The 25,169-nt window shown below is 44.0% G+C and overlaps 1 protein-coding gene across 1 annotated transcript; it reads left to right on the top strand.

Moving 5' to 3' along the window:
• Window positions 1-844: 844 nt before the first annotated feature.
• si:dkey-112e17.1 (uncharacterized) lies at window positions 845-24,122 on the top strand. The gene is made up of 7 exons (XM_053654218.1): window positions 845-1,105; window positions 14,513-15,354; window positions 17,608-17,659; window positions 18,599-18,710; window positions 20,795-20,928; window positions 21,866-22,096; window positions 23,087-24,122. Exons 1-7 carry the CDS (start codon window positions 1,040-1,042, stop codon window positions 23,519-23,521), a joined length of 1,872 nt encoding a protein of 623 aa, XP_053510193.1. The 5' UTR covers window positions 845-1,039; the 3' UTR covers window positions 23,522-24,122.
• The last annotated feature ends 1,047 nt before the right edge of the window (window positions 24,123-25,169 follow it).

Here is a 25,169-nt window from a genome sequence, read left to right as displayed (position 1 = left end):
TAAAAACTCATTATCATTAAATACATAGAAAGATATTTATATAGAGAGATAGATAAATAGATAGATAGATATAGTACAGCCATACTGACACTATAGATTTAGTAATAATCTAATCAACATTATATTTTGCTTTATACTGAATACATCAACACACAAAGAGGAGTCTGAGGCCATCATGAGGATCCAAACTGGACAGGTGAGGAGCAGAAAAGACCAGGTGAGTCTGTGCTCATGATGGCCTCAGACTCGTTCTTGGCTGACGGCAGCGGAACCCGGAGTGATCTTCTGCTGTTGAAGCTCAGCTACATCATGGTTTGATGTGCATGCGGAGATGCTTTTCTGCTCACCTCGGTGGTAAAGAGTGATTTTGAGTTACTATATCCTTCCTGCAGCTCGGACCAGCCTGGTCATTCTCCTCTGATCTGATCTCTCACTGACGCGGCGTTTCCACCCACAGAGCTGTCCCTCACACCATGTTTTTTGTTTTTTTGCACCATTCTGTGTAAACTCTAGAGACGGTTGTGTGTTAAAGTCACACTTTAGAGATCAGACTTTTTATTCATTCTGCTGTTTGATGTGAACATTAGCTGAAGCTCTTTATGCAGTGTGCTGCTGTCACATGATTGGCTGATTTGATAACTGCATGAATATGCAGGTGTACATGTGTTCCTAATAAAGTGGACGCTGAGTGAGTGTATATAACGTATAGTATATTTTCAAAATGACTATTTTATAGGCATTGACATATGACCAGTTTTAACTGAAGTGTAATTCCGCGTGATTGTGTGTGTGAGAGTGTGTGTGTGTGTGAGAAAGAGAGAGAGAGAGAGAGAGTGTGTGTGTGTGAGAGAGAGAGAGGGAGAGAGAGAGAATGTTTTGGCGTCGTGAACGTGCAGGACGGTGCTGTGCGTGCTGAAGTCAGTGCGCGCCCCCGCGTTCTCTCAGGTGAATGCGTTCAGCAGCGTGAGTGTGTGTGTGAGTGTGTGGTCGAGAGTTATGCGAGAGTGTGTGAGAGTGTGTGAGGCAGTGTGAGGGGAAAATGCTGCTTCTCAGTCTGCAGGTTTTCTGCGCCGCGGCGGTGTGTGTGCTGTGTTCCGGTCAGCGGGTGAGTAACAACACCAAAAACACTCCGTGTGTGTGTGAGAGAGAGAGAGAGAGAGAGAGAAAGAGGCGCGCGCGCTTCTTGTGGTTGTCGTTGTTGTCAGTTGTTTTTGCGCCATGCGGTGTGTGTGTGTGTGAGTGTGAGAGTGAGGGAGTGTGAGAGTGAGGGTGTGTGTGTGTGGTCCTTCAGCACACTCTCACACCGCGGTGACAGCTCCTCACACACTCCTCACACGTGTGTTTGTTGGTTAAAGATGTAAAATGTTCAGTAAGTTTGTCTCGCGCATCACTTCTCTCTTTATTTCTTACACAAGAGGCTGAAATTCCCAAACGAGTCCTAAATGTTGTTTCATGAACCGTTACCGGTTCCTGATGTTTCACGCAGACCTGGCGCGTGATCAACCTGGCGTGATGCTGATGTGTGATGAGTGTGTGTGAGTCACTGAAACACACACTCAACGCACACACACACACCCTTACCTTTTCTCTCACTGTGTGTCTTTTTAGATCTGATTCATGACTCATGAATCATTTTGGTGTGAATCATGCAAAATGATCTGGCTTTGTAATGACTCACAGTCACACACTGATACAGTCTTTCTGCCTGCACAGTGTGAGTTACATCAGACTTACCCTGGACACTGAGATCGGATTTTAACTTGACGTGCTCTGAATTCTGGAAAAGTCCTGATAAGAGACCATCATGCCGGATTGGTGACGTTTCCCTCCTTCACCTTTCCTGGTTATCTCATGGCTGTAATTAAGACAGGTTAAAGTGGCGGTATGTGTTTAATTAGCTTTGGACTAGAGCCACGGACTCTAAACAGATTAGATCCATCATTTCAGAAGCAGAAAAATAAACGTGTACTTCTTTGTCCAAATATATTGAAACGTTCTGCGTGAATAAAATATAAATCTATGAAAATCTCCTCTCTCTTGTGTGTAAATGTTTTCGTGGCCAAATCCAACTAAAAATTTCCACCAAGTTTTCCACAAAGAGTTTCTTCCTACTCGCGTGTGTATGCTGATACTCGCCAATCAGCTGTTAATTATCAAGCACGTTCACAGTACGCTTACATTTAGCCACGCCCACAAGACTCGGGAAAAGTGCATGGAGAGCTGAAAACCGCGAAATGGCGACTACACGGTGAACGAGCACCTCCTAAATCTTCCAGTAACGCAGCTCAGCCGTTACAGCGCCTCGGCTAACACGCTAACCACTCCTCCTCCTATAGGGTGCCATTACTTTTGTAATTAATTTATGGATTTGTTTTGAATTGCTTATTTTCTTTAATATACACCTGGGAGAGAGACAGGAGGAGCAAGATGGAAAGAGAAGAAAAGGTTCATTAAATTGATATGCATAATTGGAGGAAAAGAGTGAGACAGGAGGACAGAGAGTCACTATGAGAGACAGAGACAGGAGGAGAGAGAGACAGTAGGAGAGAGAGAGAGAGAGAGAGACAGTAGGAGAGAGAGACAGTAGGAGTGACAGACATACAGTAGGAGAGAGAGACAGTAGGAGAGAGACAGGTGGTGAGAGATGTGGAGAGAGAGGAGGAGAGAGAGACAGTAGGAGAGAGAGAGACAGTAGGAGAGAGAGAGACAGTAGGCGTGACAGACAGACAGTAGGAGAGAGAGACAGTAGGAGAGAGACAGGTGGTGAGAGATGTGGAGAGAGAGGAGGACAGAGAGAGACAGTGGGAGAGAGAGAGAGACAGTAGGAGTGACAGACAGACAGTAGGGGAGAGAGAGAGAGAGAGAGTAGGAGTGACAGACAGACAGTAGGAGAGAGAGAGAGAGAGAGAGAAAGAGAGAAGGAGTGACAGACAGACAGTAGGAGAGAGAGAGCGAGAGAGAGAGCGAGAGAGAGAGAGAGAGAGACAGTAGGAGTGACCGACAGACAGTAGGAGAGAGAGAGAGAGAGAGAGAGAGAGACAGTAGGAGAGAGAGACAGTAGGAGAGAGAGACAGTAGGAGTGACCGACAGACAGTAGGAGAGAGAGAGAGAGAGAGAGAGACAGTAGGAGTGACAGACAGACAGTAGGAGAGAGAGACAGTAGGAGAGGGAGAAGTGTGTGTCCCTGACAGCATGAGGACAGAGATGAAATACAGGACTCCTGAAATGTGGAGGTTGTTATTAAAACTGTTGTGCCTGGTTCTCCTGGCTGTTTTCCTGACCTGTGGAACCGGGGTCATGTCCCCGATTTATGAGTGGAGATAAATTAGTCCCCACTGAGTCCCGGGACATGAGCTGTAACCTGGGGGAGGGTTCCTTCTGTATCATCGACGCCCGGATACAGGTCTTCCTCTCCGAGCACAGCGTCCGAGTAAGAGTGACTTTTTACCAGATCATGGCACTTCTGATCACATTTACACCCTACACACCACACCCCCTACACCCTACACCCCCTACACCCTACACACCACACCCTACACCATACACACCACACCCTACACCATACACACCACACCCTACACCATACACACCATACACCCTACACACCACACCCCCTACACCCTACACCATACACCCTACACACCACACCCCCTACACCCTACACCCCCTACACCCTACACACCACACCCTACACCATACACACCATACACCCTACACACCACACCATACACCCTACACACCACACCCCCTATACCCTACACCCCCTACACCCTACACACCACACCCTACACCATACACACCATACACCCTACACCATACACCCTACACACCACACCCCCTACACCCTACACCCCCTACACCCCCTACACACCACACCATACACCCTACACCCCCTACTCCCCCTACACCCTACACCATACACACCACACCCTACACCATACACCCTACACAACACACCACACACCCTACACAACACACACCCTACACCCTACACAACACACACCCCCTACACCCCCTACACACCACACCATACACCCTACACACCCTACACCCCCTACTCCCCCTACACCCTACACCATACACACCATACACACCACACCCTACACCATACACCCTACACAACACACCACACACCCTACACCCTACACACCACACACCCTACACCCTACACACCACACCACATACACCCTACACCCCCTACACCCTACACCCTACACACCATACACACCACACCCTACACCATACACACCATACCACACACCCTACACCCTACACACCACACCACCTACACCCTACACACCATACACACTACACCCTACACCATACACACCACACCCTACACCCTACACACCACACCCTACACACCACACACCCTACACAACACACCACACACCCTACACATCACACCATACACACCACACACCCTACACCCTACACACCATACACCCTACACCATACACACCATACACCCTACACCATACACCCTACACAACACACCATACACCCTACACAACACACCACACACCCTACACACCACACCATACACCCAACACACTACACCATACACCCTACACACCACACCCTACACAACTTACACCCTACACACCATACACTCCACACCCTACACCCTACACACCACACCCTACACAACCTACACCCTACACAACCTACACCCTACACACCATACACTCCACACCCTACAGCAGGAGGCTTTGATCTGGGAGTGAATGCATGAAGAGAAAAAGCACGAAGAGCTCTTCATGCAATCAAGAAAAAAAATCTACACAAGGCATCCCGGTCAGAATTAGGTGTAAACTCTTTGGCAGGGTTGTTGTGCTGTACAGATGTGAGGTTTGGGGTTCACTCAGCACACACGACTACACTAGCTGGGAGAAACATTGCAGAGTCCCTGTATGCACCATTCTGTAGAAATGTCCTAGAAGTTCAAAGAGAAACACTAACCAGTGCCTGCAGGGCAGAATGAGGCCGATTCCCATTGATTATACCTGTACACTATATAACTCCAACATTCTGGGAACATCTTCCATCAAGTAACAAAAACACTGCAGTATGAAGCCCCAAGAGCTCCGCCCTAAAACCAGCCCCCTCTGTCAGCTGGTCCTGAGACTCACTAACGCACTAACCCTCTAATGCACTAACCCCTAACCCCTAACGCACTAACCCCTAACTCCCTAACGCACTAACCCACTAATGCACTAACCCCCTAACCCCTAACGCACTAACCCCCTAACCCCTAAACCCCCTAACGCACTAACCCCCTAACGCACTAACCTCCTAACACACTAATGCACTAACCCCCAAACCCCTAACACACTAACCCCCTAACCCCTAAACCCCCTAACGCACTAACCCCCTAACCCCTAACACACTAACGTACTAACCCCCTAATGCACTAACCATCTAATGCACAACAGTCTCAGGCCAGCACTGCTCACCAAAGTCTAATCAGAGTCAAGCAAATTACTGAGCAGGTGAGAAGAGTGCATGTGGAGCAGTGGGACAGTCAGAACCAAACCCAGTCCAAATTACACTGCTATTGGGTCCTAAACAGAGAGGATGAACTGGCAGGATATCTCTTCACCGTCAGAGATATAAAGCAGAGACAGATCCTGACCAAGTACATGCTCAGTGACACAGTCTCGCTGTGGAGAAAGGCCGACACCGGAGAACCTGGACCGCCGGAGAACCTGGACCACCGGAGACCCTGGACCACCGGAGAACCTGGACCACCGGAGAACCTGGAACACAGGAGAACCTGGACCAGCGGAGAACCTGGACCAGCGGAGAACCCGGACCAGCGGAGAACCCGGCTGCCCAGAGAGCAGAGCCTGTGTGCTCAGTGTGTGAGCGGTGAGGTCGAGACAGAGCTGCACTTCCTCCTCCACTGTGATAAACACTAACACATAAAGACTTTCACAAACACAATCACCAGAGTTCTGTAACAGAGGATGAGAAACTAAACACCATATAAGGAGAAGGACACACTGCAGACTTCACTGTAAATTGTGTGTGTGAATGAGTGTGTTAATCAGAACAGGTGTGTGTGACCCTGATGACCGTGTGTGTGTGTGTGTGTGTGTGTGTGTGTGTGTGTGTGTGTGTGTGTGTGTGTGTGTTATAAAAACTCCTGAATCTCCGGTGTGGTCTCATCAGTGAATAAAGCGTCTGGCACATTTCTCACAACCGGCTAACAAAAAGGCCTGCGCTATATTGAGTTTTGTGTGTGTGTGTGTGTGTGTGTGTGTGTGTGTGTGTGTGTGTGTATTCACCATCTTCATTATTACATGCCTGAGGAGACATGCTAAATGCTGCCTTTGTCCTCTTTTGTGGACTTTATTTGGTACTGCAGATTTAAAAAAAAAACAGGCTTGAAGTTGACCGAAATTATTTGTTGTAGCGTTTGTATCTTGTGTGTGTGTGTGTGTGTGTGTGTGTGTGTGTGTGTGTGTACATGTGTGGGTGGTGGGTGTGTATCTGGTTTCACTGAAAGCACGCCATGTTTGAATATCAAATACACTCGTGAATTAGTGTGGAAAGAAATGCGTGGGCTTGAAATTCCCTTGTGTTGCTTTATGTGTGTGTGTGTGTGTGTGAGTGTGTGTGTGTGTGTGTGTGTGTGTGTGTGAACGTTAGCATGAATCTGACCGTTCTGTGACGATTAATTGTTTGGCTCCTGCAGTTGAATCACACACAAATATGTGAATAATGAGTCTGGATTCCTATCAATGCAGCACACACACACACACACACACACACACACACACACACACACGTGTATATATCTATCTGGGAAATTACACGCAGGACTATGTTAATTGGTGCAGGATGTTTGCGTGGAGTTCATGCTATGACGATTTTTTTCAAAAAGCATCCTGTAATAAAAACATCTGCAGTAAACACCAATAAATAAACAGATTTTACTTTAATTACAGAAAAATATTTATGAAGCAATGAAGAAAAAATCTGAACAACTTTTAAAAAATAGATGTTTTATTTAGTCTGCTGATATTAATAACACAATACATAAAATCTAAATAAACCCAACACACACACACACACACACACACCTGTATATACTGTTGTTTATTCAAAAAGGAAAAAATATATAATAAAGGACATCCACGTTTAAGACCCTTAGAAACAAACAGAAACCGCAAAAATAAGGGTGAAAATATATTTGTCTTTTATTAATTTGATTAATGAATGTATTAAAATACAATAATAGTTTTTACTAGTAGAATGTTACTAATAGTAGAAATATATTTTTACTCAATCTAATTAAAATACATTTTAAACATTTTTAAAAAGAAAGATATATTTAAATTTGAAGGTCTGAATATATTAAATTTATATCATGTTTCATTTATATATGAATTAGTTTTACGTTCTCTCCCTCTGCACATGATTTTTTAATCAAAGTAATTTGAGATTTTTTTTTTATTGAAGATTGCAAGGTGGAAGAAATAAAAGATGAGAAATAAGGGATAAAATATCTCAGGAAAAAACGCCATATGGAGTGATGTAGATGAGGGCGGAGTCAGACTAAGCAGGGTTGTGGAATGATGGTACAGCGGTGGTGCTCACTGCCCCATTCAGATCAATACACTTATTATTGCACCTACTGGTCAAACATGGGAACTGCAACAGGTGGTAATAAATGGCCCAGTGGGGGAGGACTCACGCTGCCCCATGCTCACCACGGGGTTAATCACAGGGTGTGTGGGGTCATCCACAATGCTGGTGGCTTTGCGGATGCAGCGTGTGGTGTAAATGTCTGTAATGGAGGGAAGGGACACCCCGATGATCTTCTAAGCTGTGCTCACTATCCACTGCAGGGTCTTGTGATCCGATACAGTGCAATTTCCGAACCAGACAGTGACGCAGCTGCTCAGGATGCTCTCGATGGTTCCTCTGTAGAACGTGGTGAGGATGAGGGGTGGGAGATGGGCTTTTTTCAGCCTTCTCAGAACGTAGAGATGCTGCTGGGCCTTCTTGGTGTTGAGGGACCAGGTGAGGTTCTCCGCCAGGTGAGCACCAATGAATTTGATGCTCTTGACGATCTCCATGGAGGAGCCATCAATGTTCAGTGGAGAGTGGTCGCTCCATGCTCTCCTGAAGTCAACATCCATCTCTTTTGTTTTGTCCACATTCAGAGTCGAGTCGATGGCTCTGCGCCGGTCCGTTAGCCGCTGCACCTCCTCTCTGTGTACTGACTCGTCGTTCTTGCTGATGAGACCCACCGCGGTCGTGTCATCGGCGAACCCGATGATGTGATTGGAGCCGTGCGTTACTGCAGTCATCATGATGAAAATTTTCACTTTTTAATATATTTTTACTTCCCAATTTTTTTCCGCAGTGTAATAATAATAATTATAATAATAATTATTATAATAATTTAGAAGATGACGTTTTAAATTTGCTTTTTAAACATTAGAAATCATATTTTTAAAAATAATTTTTGGATGTATAAAATTATTGTAAATTATATATAATTTATGATCCAAGTATTATGTAATAATATATATGTAACAGTTCATATTATATACTTTATGTAAAGTTTATTTTATACTTATTATAATCTCTCTCTCTCTCTCTCTCTCTCTATATATATATATATATATATGTTAATTTATTTTGATTTCTGTGAGCTGAAAGCCATAATCATCAAGACTAAAACAAAAAAATTCTTAAAATATCTCACTTCATGTATAATGAATCTAGAATATATGAAACTGAATCAAGTATTCTGACAGACGATTGTGTGTGTGTGTGTGTGTGTGTATAATACAATCTCTTTCTTTCTCATTGAATTCATCACTGATGGAACAATGAATTCTGAATGATATCAGTGAATTCTAAAGGAGAATGTCAGGACATCTGTCCATGAACTGAATCTGAAGAGAAAGTGGGTCATGCAGCAAGACAACGATCCTAAACACACGAGTCGTTCTACCAGAGAACGCTTAAAGAAGAATAAAGTTAATGTTTTGGAACGTCCAAGTCAAAGTCCTGACCTTAATCCAATAGAAATGTTGTGGAAGAACCTGAAGCGAGCAGTTCATGTGAGGAAACCCACCAACATCCCAGAGTTGAAGCTGTTCTGTACTGAGGAACGGGATAAAACTCCTCCAAGCCGACGTGCAGGACTGATCAACAGTTACCCCAAACGCTTATCTGCAGTTATTGCTGCACAATCAAAGGTGCACATACTTTTACCCCTCACAGATATGTAATACTGGATCATTTTCCTCAATAAATAAATGCCTGAGTATAATATTTTTGTCTCATTTGTTTAATTGGGTTCTCTTGATATACTTTTAAGACTTTTGTGAAAATCTGATGATGTTTTAGATCACATTTATGCAGAAATATAGAAAATTCTAAAGGGTTCATAAATTTTCAAGCACCACTGTGTGTGTGTGTGTGTGTGTGTGTGTGTGTGTTTCACTCAAAGATTTGGGAGTAAACACTGCTCACTGGGCCTCTTTAAGGGGAAACAGAAGTGCTCGACTGTTTACAGGGTTGTGTGTGTGTGTATATGTGTGTGTGTGTGTGTGTGTGTGTGTGTGTATATATGTGTGTGTGTATGTGTGTGTCAGGAGTTGGAACTCTGCCTCCTTCTGCTCTCAGGAGCTCATGTAACAACCTGCTGTTATTGTGAAAATTAAAATATTTTTGGACTTATATGGTAATATTCAACTACTAAAATATTATTTTGTTAAAAATTGAATTTATTTTTTGGCCAGGAGTCTCTCTCTCTCTCTCTCTCTCTCTCTCTCTCACACACACACACACATATACATATACATATACATACATATACACACACACATATACATACACATACATATACACACACACACACACACATATATATATATATATATATATATATATATATATATATATATATATATATATATATATGTATATATATGTATATATATGTATATATGTATGTATATATATATATATATGTATATATATGTGTATATATATATGTGTGTGTGTGTATATATATATATATATATATATATATATATATATCACACACACACACACACACACACACACACACACACAATGCCGTTGTTGTTGATATTGGGGGTGATAATGATGCTATAATGTTTTGGATGATGATGATGTTTGGAGGAACATGTTGATGTTTGGCTTAGTGTTTAGCACGTTTGCCTCGCACCTACAGGGGTTGGGGGATCGATTCCTGCCTCCGCTCTGTGTGCGTGGAGTTTGCATGTTCCTGCCATGTTCAGGGTTTCCTCTGGGAACTCCGGGCTCCGCCCCCATTCCAGAGACATGCATTGTAGGCTGATTGGCAATAGCAAATTGTCCATAGTGTGTGAATGGGTGTGTGAGTGTGTGTGTCATTGTGCCCTGTGATGGGTTAGCATCTCTTCCAGGGTGTCGCCCTCCTTGTGCCCAGAGTCTCCTCGGATACTCTTCAGGCTCAGGATGATGATGATGATGTGGTTGATAATGTTGTTGATGATGATGATACCCACGTGTTTCCTCTCAGTGTGTTAACCCTGTGTTTCCTCAGTGTGTTAACCCTGTGTTTCCTCAGTGTGTTAACCCTGTGTTTCCTCAGTGTGTTAACCCTGTGTTTCCTCTCAGTGTGTTAACCCTGTGTTTCCTCTCAGTGTGTTAACCCTGTGTTTCCTCAGTGTGTTAGCCCTGTGTTTCCTCAGTGTGTTAGCCCTGTGTTTCCTCTCAGTGTGTTAGCCCTGTGTTTCCTCAGTGTGTTAGCCCTGTGTTTCCTCAGTGTGTTAACCCTGTGTTTCCTCAGTGTGTTAGCCCTGTGTTTCCTCTCAGTGTGTTAGCCCTGTGTTTCCTCAGTGTGTTAGCCCTGTGTTTCCTCAGTGTGTTAACCCTGTGTTTCCTCAGTGTGTTAACCCTGTGTTTCCTCAGTGTGTTAGCCCTGTGTTTCCTCAGTGTGTTAACCCTGTGTTTCCTCAGTGTGTTAGCCCTGTGTTTCCTCTCAGTGTGTTAGCCCTGTGTTTCCTCAGTGTGTTAACCCTGTGTTTCCTCAGTGTGTTAACCCTGTGTTTCCTCAGTGTGTTAGCCCTGTGTTTCCTCAGTGTGTTAACCCTGTGTTTCCTCAGTGTGTTAACCCTGTGTTTCCTCAGTGTGTTAGCCCTGTGTTTCCTCAGTGTGTTAACCCTGTGTTTCCTCAGTGTGTTAACCCTGTGTTTCCTCAGTGTGTTAGCCCTGTGTTTCCTCAGTGTGTTAGCCCTGTGTTTCCTCAGTGTGTTAGCCCTGTGTTTCCTCAGTGTGTTAGCCCTGTGTTTCCTCTGTGTGTGTTAGCTGTGTGTTTCCTCTCTGTGTGTTAGCTGTGTGTTTCCTCAGTGTGTTAGCCCTGTGTTTCCTCAGTGTGTTAACCCTGTGTTTCCTCAGTGTGTTAACCCTGTGTTTCCTCAGTGTGTTAGCCCTGTGTTTCCTCAGTGTGTTAGCCCTGTGTTTCCTCTGTGTGTGTTAGCCGTGTGTTTCCTCTCTGTGTGTTAGCTGTGTGTTTCCTCAGTGTGTTAGCCCTGTGTTTCCTCAGTGTGTTAACCCTGTGTTTCCTCTCAGTGTGTTAGCCATGTTTCCTCAGTGTGTTAACCCTGTGTTTCCTCTCAGTGTGTTAACCCTGTGTTTCCTCAGTGTGTTAGCCCTGTGTTTCCTCTCAGTGTGTTAGCCCTGTGTTTCCTCTCAGTGTGTTAGCCCTGTGTTTCCTCAGTGTGTTAGCCCTGTGTTTCCTCAGTGTGTTAGCCCTGTGTTTCCTCTCAGTGTGTTAGCCCTGTGTTTCCTCAGTGTGTTAGCCCTGTGTTTCCTCTCAGTGTGTTAGCCCTGTGTTTCCTCTCGGTGTGTTAGCCCTGTGTTTCCTCTCGGTGTGTTAACCCTGTGTTTCCTCTCGGTGTGTTAACCCTGTGTTTCCTCTCGGTGTGTTAACCCTGTGTTTCCTCTCGGTGTGTTAACCCTGTGTTTCCTCTCGGTGTGTTAACCCTGTGTTTCCTCTCGGTGTGTTAGCCCTGTGTTTCCTCTCGGTGTGTTAGCCGTGTGTTTCCTCTCGGTGTGTTAGCCCTGTGTTTCCTCTCGGTGTGTTAGCCGTGTGTTTCCTCTCGGTGTGTTAGCCCTGTGTTTCCTCTCGGTGTGTTAGCCGTGTGTTTCCTCACAGTGTGTTAACCCTGTGTTTCCTCTGTGTGTTAGCTGTGTGTTTCCTCAGTGTGTTAGCCCTGTGTTTCCTCTCGGTGTGTTAGCCCTGTGTTTCATCAGTGTGTTAGCCCTGTGTTTCCTCACAGTGTGTTAGCCCTGTGTTTCCTCACAGTGTGTTAACCCTGTGTTTCCTCAGTGTGTTAGCCCTGTGTTTCCTCAGTGTGTTAGCCCTGTGTTTCCTCAGTGTGTTAGCCCTGTGTTTCCTCTCAGTGTGTTAGCCGTGTTTCCTCAGTGTGTTAACCCTTGTTTCCTCAGTGTGTTAACCCTGTGTTTCCTCTCAGTGTGTTAACCCTTGTTTCCTCAGTGTGTTAGCCCTGTGTTTCCTCTCAGTGTGTTAACCCTGTGTTTCCTCAGTGTGTTAGCCCTGTGTTTCCTCTCAGTGTGTTAACCCTGTGTTTCCTCAGTGTGTTAGCCCTGTGTTTCCTCTCAGTGTGTTAGCCCTGTGTTTCCTCAGTGTGTTAGCCCTGTGTTTCCTCAGTGTGTTAGCCCTGTGTTTCCTCTCAGTGTGTTAGCCCTGTGTTTCCTCTCAGTGTGTTAACCCTGTGTTTCCTCTGTGTGTTAGCTGTGTGTTTCCTCACAGTGTGTTAACCCTGTGTTTCCTCAGTGTGTTAGATGTGCGTTTCCTCAGTGTGTTAGCTGTGCGTTTCCTCAGTGTGTTAGCCCTGTGTTTCCTCAGTGTGTTAGCCCTGTGTTTCCTCAGTGTGTTAGCCCTGTGTTTCCTCAGTGTGTTAGCCCTGTGTTTCCTCAGTGTGTTAGCTGTGTGTTTCCTCAGTGTGTTAGCTGTGTTTCCTCAGTGTGTTAGCCCTGTGTTTCCTCAGTGTGTTAGCCCTGTGTTTCCTCAGTGTGTTAGCCGTGTGTTTCCTCAGTGTGTTAGCCCTGTGTTTCCTCACAGTGTGTTAGCCCTGTGTTTCCTCTCAGTGTGTTAGCCCTGTGTTTCCTCAGTGTGTTAGCCCTGTGTTTCCTCACAGTGTGTTAGCCCTGTGTTTCCTCACAGTGTGTTAGCCCTGTGTTTCCTCACGGTGTGTTAGCCCTGTGTTTCCTCACGGTGTGTTAGCCCTGTGTTTCCTCTCGGTGTGTTAGCCGTGTTTCCTCTTAGTGTGTTAACCCTGTGTTTCCTCTCGGTGTGTTAGCCCTGTGTTTCCTCTCGGTGTGTTAGCCCTGTGTTTCCTCTCGGTGTGTTAGCCCTGTGTTTCTTCTCGGTGTGTTAGCCCTTTGTTATCTCTCGGTGTGTTAGCCGTGTTTCCTCTTAGTGTGTTAACCCTGTGTGTCCTCTCGGTGTGTTAGCCCTGTGTTTCCTCTCGGTGTGTTAGCCCTGTGTTTCCTCTCGGTGTGTTAACCCTGTGTTTCCTCTCAGTGTGTTAACCCTGTGTTTCCTCTCGGTGTGTTAGCCCTGTGTTTCCTCTCGGTGTGTTAGCTGTGTTTCCTCAGTGTGTTAGCCGTGTTTCCTCTCGGTGTTTTAGCCCTGTGTTTCCTCTCGGTGTGTTAGCCCTGTGTTATCTCTCGGTGTGTTAGCCCTGTGTTTCCTCTCAGTGTGTTAGCCCTGTGTTTCCTCTCAGTGTGTTAGCCCTGTGTTTCCTCTCAGTGTGTTAGCCGCGTGTTATCTCTCAGTGTGTTAGCCGTGTTTCCTCAATAATAGAGGCAGTGAAATGTCTGCTTCAGTTTGCTCGTGGATTTGCATCTGAACCCAATTTTCTCTTCGTCCTGCACAGCTGGAATATATTACAGTGAGAGCGCAGCAGAAATACCTTCCCACAGTTAGTGCAATAGCATGCAACACACCCACTCCTTTACCTTAGCCTTTAATTCTACTGTTATAGCTTCATAATTACTGCTACACATTTTACTTTATTCATTTTTTATTCTGATATTGTTATAATATCGTACATTGTCATAAAACGTAGAAATTGGCTATCAGTTATTGACTTGTCCACAAACTTACAAATCTGTTAAAAGGCTGCAAAACAAATTAGCATTGTGGTAAACAGATCACAATCACAAAGTAGTTTGAGAGTAAATAATTTGTAGTATTTTAATGTTTATCATAACACTATTACTATAATGTTTTAGACCTGTGTTTTATTATAACAGTAGTTTTAGCTTGTTTCCTGTTTACAAGTTGTTACTATAGAAACGATAACGTATCAGAACGAGCGCATTAATATAAACCTGCGCTACTGTCATCGCTGCTGTTATAAGGAATTAATCAACACTTTCTGACCAATCACGGTCCAGAATTCACCAGGGCTAACTGACGCTGATTTTTGTGTGTGTGTTTTTGTAGGTATTTTTCGAATGTGGAGCGAAGTTGGATGTTGTGGATGTACAGGGTCTCATTCTGTCTCCTGGTTTTCCTAATAATTATGCGTCCGGCACGCACTGCGTCTGGCAGTTTTTTGTCCCCGTTGGTCATCAGTTGACGATGGAAATGTTTGATTTTGACGTTTTTGAGAGTACAGAGAGGAACTTGACCACATCGGCAGATATGATCACGAGTGAAGAGGTCGAAGAACATCTAATTACTAAAGGAGTAACCAGGAGTCAACCTGTGTTAAAGGAACAGTCCATGGAAATGACAGAAATCGGAGACAAAATGGAGTCTGAAGTGTCGAATATGGCAAAGCGGGTTTCTGAGCGACTTTCCGAACCTCAGTTATCAGATAGAGCAAAAGAAAAAGCACAAAACGCCAGGTTTCCTTCATCTTTAGAGGAGAAAATGGACCACCTGCTTCCTTCCAGCACCCCGACAACCATCATCGAGGACGAATCTGAGACCCTGCAGCTGGTGATGGACGTGTGTCCTAATGACGTCCTGTATATCACCGATCTGATCACGTTTTCTTCACGGTTTTGTGGCTCCAAGCGTCCGTCTGACGATCAGCTGGTGTTCGGATCCGACGTTGAAATGGTTGAAGTGATAATGGAGCTCATCACAAACACGCACCGGGGTCGTGGATTTGCTCTGATATTCCGTTATCACAATCAAACGACCGAAGCAGCCGTCGAGGTCGGGGGTCAGAGGTCGTCAGCGCCCTCTGTTGGTGCAGTAGAAGCGCTGCTTGCTGCTGTTAGCCTCGCTGCTTTATTCACTACGAGTCTTATGATCGTTCTGTGTGTGACTCTGAGGTAAGACTGGGGGTAACGGGTGTAATGATATGTCAGTGTTTAAACTTTATACCCTACTATTTCTGTTCAAAATTTGTTAAATCATTAGACTTAGCGTTAGCATTAGGAATAGGTGTGGCACGTTTTCAATGTTGGTTCAGCTGGACCTTTTGTCCTCTGTTTTAAGTAGATTTAATCCTCTTTCTTCTGCGTGGGCACCATTACTTTGATGTGAAAATCCGTGTACTCATACCTGCGCTTGTTCCTTTTGTGTGAAAGCCGTCCCTCAAAGGCGACAGAAAAATAAACCACATAATGGAAAGAAAGAAGCGGTAGAAGACGCACGGCGTGCTTCCTGGAAGCACATACACGAGTGGTTCATGACCTTTTTTTCTATTTTTTTATTCCTAGATAAAGGCTTGTTTAGACATTTTTCTTCTCAACAGAAGGGGGATCAGTCGTTTTTGTTGATGGTAGTCATATTAGTTTTTACGTGAGCCAACAGTTTTATCTCTGAGGTCATAGTCAGTCCTGCAACAATTTACCAACAATTTCAGATTTTTAATTATTAAAGTAAACGTTATACATTTTACAGCTTTATCTCTGTTTACGAAGCACTGACACTGGAGACTCCTTCCAGAAATGTTAAATAAACCTCTCCCTACAGAAACTTACGCTACTGTCAGAGCTGCTGTTCTAGAAAACTAATCAACACCTTCTGACCAATCAGAGCCCAGAACTCAACAGCACTGTGTATGATCTTTAAATAATTTGGAATTTTTATCCACGTTATAATGATCACATACAGTCAGGTCCATAAGTATTTGGACAGTGACAGTTTTGGTAATGTTCCTCTGTACACCACCACAATGGATTTGAAATGAAGTGTCGACTTTCAGCTTTAATTCAAGGGGTTGAACAAAAATACTGCATTAACCGTTTAGGAATTACGGACATTTGTTTTACAGAGTCTCTCCGTTTTCACAGGCTCAAAAGTAATTGGACAACTGGCTGATAAGCAGTTTCATGGCCAGGTGTGGCCTGTTTCCTCGTTATTTCATGACAGATTAAGTAGATATAAGATCTGGAGTTGATACCAAGCGTTGAATTTGTATTCGGTATCTGTTCATGGGAACTCTCAATATGAGGTCCAAAGAGGTGTTAACAAACTGTGTCACTGTCCAAATACTTATGGACCCGACTGTATATTTCTGAGAAGTACTGGGCGTTGTGATGATATAACATCGATATCGTGATCATTTATGTCACAGTACGCCTTCTGAGATATCGTAGATATCGTCTAGAAACTTTTCATTAAATTAAAAATGTTTTTTTTAATAATTACTGATTAGAAGCAGCTGATGTGACGTTTTAATTTAATGTACAATTGTAAAATAAAAAGATTAAAAAACATTTTTCACAGTTATTTATTACTAAATGGAATAGGCATTAAAGAAAGTATAAAAAATGAAACACATTGATCACGATTGTTATTAGTAATAAACAAACATATTATTATATTAACAGGTTTTCTTTCATGAACGCAAACCTATATATGTTTATGTTTATAAATATATATATTATATTATGATACATATCATATACATCATGTACGTCTGCAAGAATCGTGATGTAATGAGATTTTTGCCATTTCTCCCTGTTTCTGAATGTATTCTTTTTATTCCCTTCTGGTTATTAGAGTAAAACGGAACATTATGACTTTCTGTTAAATGTTCACGCGCGTCGAGAAGGTTTCTGCCGTTACACAATGTTCTGTCCTGTAGAGAAAAATGCCGGGGTGAAGGACAGTAAGTTTAGAAATAAATCCGTTTGAGGAGCTCATGTTCTTTTTCGGCGGTGAAGCTGAAAGAAACAACGTGCAGGCGGCCCGAGGGCCGAGATCATACAATTACACCCCAATATTATAGAGGAAGATCCAGCACCAATCTATTTCACATTACACAGAGGCAATCAAAACACACTGCAGATGAGTGTGAGTGAGTGTGTGAGTGAGTGTGTGAGTGAGTGTGTGAGTGAGTGTGTGTGAGTGTGTGTGAGTGTGTGAGTGTGTGTGAGTGAGTGTGTGTGAGTGTGTGTGAGTGTGTGTGAGTGTGTGAGTGTGTGTGAGTGTGTGTGAGTGTGTGTGAGTGAGTGTGTGTGAGTGTGTGTGTGTGACTGAAACAAATAAGGAAAAGTGCCTCATAATTGTGGCAATAAAAGTGCCTTAACCTAATAATAACTGAAGAGAAAATGTCTTTTTATTTTTCATTGCAGACCAAAATTGTGTGTGAAAGAATCCAACATGACCTCATCCATCACCTCCGAGGTAAACAACGATAAGAAATTAATCAGTGATGAGTTAACAAAATAAAATCTGTATCTTACAAACCAAGTTCAGTAACATGGAAATATGTCACTTCCTTCCTGCTTCTTTATGGCTTTAAAGTTGTGTGAAGTCTTTAGTTTTCAGTTAGGATTGAGTCGTTAGGGGTAGGCTCGTGTTTAGGGTCATGTTAGGGTCGTGTTTAGGGTCATGTTAGGGTCGTGTTTAGGGTCATGTTAGGGTCATGTTAGGCTCGTGTTTAGGGTCATGTTAGGGTCGTGTTTAGGGTCATGTTAGGGTCATGTTAGGCTCGTGTTTAGGGTCGTGTTAGGGTCGTGTTTAGGGTCATTTTAGGGTCGTGATTAGGGTCATGTTAGGGTTGTGTTTAGAGTCATTTTAGGGTCGTGTTTAGGGTCGTGTTAGGGTCGTGTTAGGGTCGTGTTTAGGGTCATGTTAGAGTCTTGTTTAGGGTCATGTTAGGGTCGTGTTTAGGGTCGTGTTTAGGGTCGTGTTAGGGTCGTGTTAGGGTCGTGTTAGGGTCGTGTTTAGGGTCATGTTAGGGTCTTGTTTAGGGTCGTGTTTAGGGTCATGTTAGGGTCGTGTTTAGGGTCATGTTAGGGTCGTGTTTAGGGTCGTGTTAGGGTCGTGTTTAGGGTCATGTTAGGGTCGTGTTTAGGGTCATGTTAGGGTCGTGTGTAGGGTCGTGTTAAGATGTGAAGTTAAGTTATTTTCTAAACTAATGTCGGTTGTGTGAAGGTTGGAAAGATTCTGGAGTTGTGTAGCGTTCTGACTTGTGTAGATTTATAAGTAGTGTAAACTTATATAGGTTATGTAGAGTTGTAAAGGTTATATGAACTTATGTATTTAGGAAGTTCTAGACTTCTGAGTTGTGTAGATTTGTGAGTTGTGTAGTTGTGCTATAGAGTGTGTATTGTGTTTCAGGTTCCAGTTCAGAACTTGCACACTGATTCCAGTGAACTTCAGTTGGTTACTGCAAATCACCCCGAACAAGAACTCAACAAAAACGACAACAACCCCACCTTACCTCACACAGGTAAACCCCTCACCTTACCTAACCTTACCTCACACAGGTAACCCCCTCACCTTACCTAACCTTACCTCACACAGGTAAACCCCTAACCTTACCTAACCTTACCTCACACAGGTAAACCCCTCACCTTACCTAACCTTACCTCACACAGGTAAACCCCTCACCTTACCTAACCTTACCTCACACAGGTAAACCCCTAACCTTACCTAACCTTACCTCACACAGGTAAACCCCTCACCTTACCTAACCTTACCTCACACAGGTAAACCCCTCACCTTACCTAACCTTACCTCACACAGGTAAACCCCTCACCTTACCTAACTTTACCTCACACAGGTAAACCCCTAACCTTACCTAACCTTACCTCACACAGGTAAACCCCTCACCTTACCTAACCTTACCTCACACAGGTAAACCCCTCACCTTACCTAACCTTACCTCACACAGGTAAACCCCTAACCTTACCTAACCTTACCTCACACAGGTAAACCCCTCACCTGACCTAACCTTACCTCACACAGGTAAACCCCTAACCTTACCTAACCTTACCTCACACAGGTAAACCCCTCACCTGACCTAACCTTACCTCACACAGGTAAACCCCTCACCTTACCCCACCTTACCTCAAACAGGTAACCCCCTCACCTTACCTAACCTTACCTCACACAGGTAAACCCCTCACCTTACCTAACCTTACCTCACACAGGTAAACCCCTCACCTTACCCCACCTTACCTCACACAGGTAACCCCCTCACCTTACCTAACTTTACCTCACACAGGTAAACCCCTCACCTTACCTAACCTTACCTCACACAGGTAACCCCCTCACCTTACCTCACACAGGTAAACCCCTCACCTTACCTAGCCTTACCTCACACAGGTAAACCCCTCACCTTACCTCACACAGGTAACCCCCTCACCTTACCTAACCTTACCTCACACAGGTAACCCCCTCACCTTACCTCACACAGGTAAACCCCTCACCTTACCTCACACAGGTAAACCCCTCACCTTACCTCACACAGGTAAACCCCTCACCTTACCTAACCTTACCTCACACAGGTAAACCCCTCACCTTACCTCACACAGGTAACCCCCTCACCTTACCTAAATTACCTCACACAGGTAAACCCCTCACCTTACCTAACCTTACCTCACACAGGTAAACCCCTCACCTTACCTAACCTTACCTCACACAGGTAACCCCCTCACCTTACCTAACCTTACCTCACACAGGTAAACCCCTAACCTTACCTCACACAGGTAAACCCCTCACCTTACCTAACCTTACCTCACACAGGTAACCCCCTCACCTTACCCCACCTTACCTCACACAGGTAAACCCCTCACCTTACCTAACCTTACCTCACACAGGTAACCCCCTCACCTTACCCCACCTTACCTCACACAGGTAAACCCCTCACCTTACCTAACCTTACCTCACACAGGTAACCCCCTCACCTTACCCCACCTTACCTCACACAGGTAAACCCCTCACCTTACCTAACCTTACCTCACACAGGTAAACCCCTCACCTTACCTAACCTTACCTCACACAGGTAAACCCCTCACCTTACCTAACCTTACCTCACACAGGTAACCCCCTCACCTTACCTAACCTTACCTCACACAGGTAACCCCCTCACCTTACCTAACCTTACCTCACACAGGTAAACCCCTCACCTTACCTAACCTTACCTCACACAGTTAAACCCCTCACCTTACCTCACACAGGTAACCCCCTCACCTTACCTCACCTTACCTCACACAGGTAACCCCCTCACCTTACCCCACCTTACCTCACACAGGTAACCCCCTCACCTTACCCCACCTTACCTCACACAGGTAACCCCCTCACCTTACCCCACCTTACCTCACACAGGTAACCCCCTCACCTTACCTAACCTTACCTCACACAGGTAAACCCCTCACCTTACCTAACCTTACCTCACACAGGTAACCCCCTCACCTTACCTCACACAGGTAACACCCTTACCTCACACAGGTGACGCTCTCACCTTACCTCACACAGGTAATGCCCACACCTTACCTCACACAGGTAATGCTCTCACCTTACCTCACACAGGTAACATCCCAGAATGCCAAATTTCCCAGAATGCAGAGCTGGGGTGTACTAATGGCCTTATGGAGATGGAATTGGGGACAGATGAAGTGTTCGTGATCTCAAACACAGACACACCATCGTTTTCTCCTTGCACGGTACACACACACACACACACACACACACACACACCTGCTCTATTCAGTAAAGTATCAGTGAAATATTTACTTGCTGTGTGTTCAGGGAGGAACTGAATGTACTCTGACATGCGTAATCAGATTATCATGTACGGTTGTAGTGGATTATTGGGATTAAAGTGTGATTAGGGAGCTAAACCTCTTTGTACTATGAAGTGGATTTCTGTGTCCCGCTCCATGTCTCGCAGTAAACTCATGCAGGAACAGCACTGCCGTCACTCATACACACACACACACACACACACACACACACACACACACACACACACACACAGAGCAGTCAGTGTTTTTATGTATCCTCACAAACGTACAGGTTAATGTGCCTGTGCATACACTCCTGCGTTTCGTATTAATCCCTGTGTTGAGTCAGAATCGGAGAGAAATTGATTCTTTTGATTCATTGGCTGTTTGGTTCGGGTTGTTTTCACACTGTACGTAATAAAATCAACTAAAAAAGCAAAACAAAACTGTGTGTAGTGCTGAAATCATCCCTGTAAGAGTCTCGGGTGTCCGGGTTTAATTCCAGCGGAGCCTGGTCGTTAATTCATCACATCACTTTGTAGGTTTCTTGTTGTGCTTATCAGACATCTCCAGATGTGGGTCTGTGCGATTAGCAAGCTGTTTAGACGTGGGGCTCGGGTCAGATCTGGTTTGGGAATGTCCGAGTCGGACGCCGCAGTGTTGAGATGGTCAGTACGAGGCAGAGAGCAGATAGCTGACCGCTTCGCTGCGTGACAGAAAATGGCTGTCTGACTGAATTTATTGTAAATTCTGCGTAATCTGTCGTGTGATTCTCCCCGTCCCTGGTGTTTAAGACAATAAAACTATAAATGAAATGATTAACGTCTAATCATTACTCATTTTAATACACGCGTGAACATTAACTGTTCTCCCGCAGCACCGTGAACGTTTTCTGCGACGCAGTGACACGGGAACTGTGCAGCCATCTGATTGGATGCCTCGAAGCGAGCCCTCTAACTGGCCGAGTCGTGGCAGCCATGTTGGATCAGAGCGTCCTCGAGCGTGGAGCGTCCGAACCTTCCACGACTTCCTACTTCCTCTTCCTCAATTAAACAGGAAATGGTGCAGCTGGAATTTAACAAGCCCCTTCACCAAACTAGTGGACACTGTGAGTTCATTTATTATTATTATTATTATTATTATTATTATTATTATTATTATAAAAATAGATGAGGTTTCTTTTAAGTGTTAGGATTACTATTAATATATATATATATATATATATATATATTTTTTTTTTAATAAAAGTAATGTGCAGTTCCCTCCGAAACTATTGGAACACAAGGCCAGTGGTATTAGTGTGTGCTCTACACCACAGACGTCTGGGTTTGAGATCAGAAGATGGAGATGAGACGAGAGTTTAGGATTTCACTTTTTATTTCCTGGTGTTTACATCTAGACCTGTTACACAACATAAAACACAACCTTCTGTATCACAGCACACATTTTTTAGATGAGCAAAAATATATGAACAGATCAGTCCTGAAGTAAATTAAAATAAATAATATTTATAAATGAATATTAATATTTGGGTGTATATCCCTTGCGTGCAGTAACTGCATCACTCCTGCGCCTCACTGACACCACACTGCTGGTTCTTCTTCTGTGAAGCTTCTCCAGGTTTCTCCTGCAGCTTCTTTCAGTAGTTGTTTGTTTCGGGGGGGTTTCTCCCTTCAGTCTCCTCTTCAGGAGGTGAGGTGCTGATCAGTTGGGTGAAGGTCTGGTGATGGACTTGTCCAGTCTAAAACCTTCCACTTTCCCCCTGATGAAGTCCTGTGTTGAGGTGGAAGTGTGTTTTGGATCGTTGTCTCGCTGCATGATGAAGTTCCTCCTGATTCATTCGGACGCGTTTCTCTGTAAATCGTCAGACAGAATGTTCCTGTAGACTTCTGAATTCCTTCTGCTGCTACCATCATGAGTTCCATAAGATTATTGTACATTTGAATAGATTATCAGGATTAAAGTGTGATTAGTGCATTGTGAAGAGGATTTATGACACGTCACAGCCGGAACTCAGCGCGCCAGCTCCTACATCTGTTGTAGAAATGATTAATACATAATCATCTACAGATGTTTAGTGATACATTTGGTTCCTCAGGTTTCTCCAGGTTCTGTGGTGGACGGCGATGATGGTGTGAAGGTTCCCTCGGCTCAGCATCAGCGCCGCTACATGTCACGATCACACACGTCTCAGCAGATCTGCGAGCCCGATGGCGCCCTCTGTGTCCCGGAGCAAGGAGCGGAGGTTAAAATCTGCAAATTCTCTGCTGCTGCTGCTGATGATCACGTCACCATTCCTGTGTTCGCCATTTCAGAAGATGATGATCGAGAGCCTCTGGTTTCAGCCGAACATCAAAACCATGTGAAAAACAACGACGTAGGGAATCATGAGTCCCTTCCTTCATTAGGCTCCACCCACTTGGCTTTTACAGATGAGGAATCCGCTGTTTTGAAATACACGTCCCGTAAGATCCAGCTTCCTTCGCTGAGTCATGTGACCGTGCTGTGTGACTCTGTGGGGAAGGACATGTGATCGCCTGAAACCGCATGCTGTCGTACCGTACCGCGTGTTATCCCTTTTACAGACTATTTAGCGAGTAGTGCTAGCTAGCCAGGTACATTTAAAGGTGCAGTATGGCAAAAACACGTCTAACGTCCATTTGCAGTGTGCTGCGTATTTTATTCCAGATGTTGTTGATCAGTTTTCCACTCGAGGCTAATTTAGCTGGCACGAAAGTCTATTTCTGATCCGATTACGACGCGCCAAACGTAATTTATTCAAATGTCATAATCGATAATTCATAGTAGAATACTGTGTTTACAAATATAAACCACTTTAAACTGGAACTTTATTATTTTTTTGCATCACTTCCTGATTTCAAACAGGAACTTTTAGCGGTTTAGCCTGGGGGTCTGGTCAGGAACGATGCCGAGCTGTGGTGAGGAAACAAAGTTGAAGTTGTCCAAGATGGCGGCTCCCATAACCGTCCAGCGTTTGAGACATATGGGATATATTAAGAGCAAAAAATTGTATAAGATAGATTTCTGTTGCATTTGCTTCATAGCTGCAGAGCAAACGATTCAAATGATTCATTCATGAATGATTCATTCTGAATCATATTACTGAACGTGCGTTTCTGTCCTGTGTTTCTTTAGTATAAAGTATGGCAGTATGCGGTGTGTGTGTGTGTATCAGTAAGAAGTGACTGCTGATGGATTTGTACATTAATACAGTCGTGCCTCTTTACATAACAAAGCACATTTTTGATATCTCCAAAATATTTAAATGTTTTGTGGACTGATTACCGTAAAAAAAAAGAGATTATTATATTCTTCAACACCACGAGTATGTACCGATAAATAGCTTATATCATATCTATCGCGTGTCCTTTAATAAGATTGTTATAATGCACACTTTAAAATATAATGACTTGACGACTCTCCCTTGTTCACTTCACTTGTTCCTCTTTCAGGAAAAAGTGTGTAGGTTTGTTGGTCTTTTGATTCGTTCTGTGGATTATTAACGCTGCTGAATATTTCACTCGGCCGTGCTGACGTCAGTGGAGCGAGCGCTACGCTGTCGTAAATATGAAGTGTTTGTAAAGGTCATGTTCGTGCTCTACATGAATGTGTGTGATGGTGAACGCAGTGACGGTGATGTTCTCCTGTGGGTAAAGTGTTATAAAGGGAAAAACGATTATTGTTGTAAAAAAAAATAAATAAAAAGAACAAATGCAGTAACTAACAAATCAGTTGAAATAAAGTGTTACGTGACGTCTGTTTGCAGTGATTTACAGTGACGTGTACATGGTTCGAATGAAATGTAATCATTTTTTGGTGATGTTTGTGAAGAATAATTTAAGAAATGTAGCTTCAAGGAAAGAAAAATGCTAACGTTAATTCAGTTGGATAATTTGATTTATAATTCCGAATGTTGTTTATTTGGTAAATTTAGGTTAGTGTGTCTCCTCAACACTTTAAAACCTGAGAAGGATGCAGGGATTGGCGCCAAGTCAAGGTCTAATCTGAGCCTCGAAGGAATGTAGAAGTGTGAGATGACTGAGGGGAGAGACACACACACAGACTCTCTCTCTCTCTCTTGAAAACCACACACTGAGTTTGGGGAAGATCTGAGATGGTCAAATTTTCACCCAAGACTGCAGGTTAAAATTGTGACTTTC

Source organism: Ictalurus furcatus, chromosome 22 (genome assembly GCF_023375685.1).
Source record: "Ictalurus furcatus strain D&B chromosome 22, Billie_1.0, whole genome shotgun sequence".
Classification (NCBI taxonomy): Eukaryota; Metazoa; Chordata; class Actinopteri; order Siluriformes; family Ictaluridae; genus Ictalurus; species Ictalurus furcatus.
The sequence above is the reverse complement of the archived record's forward strand: the minus strand, read 5'-3'. Positions and strand labels throughout refer to the sequence as shown.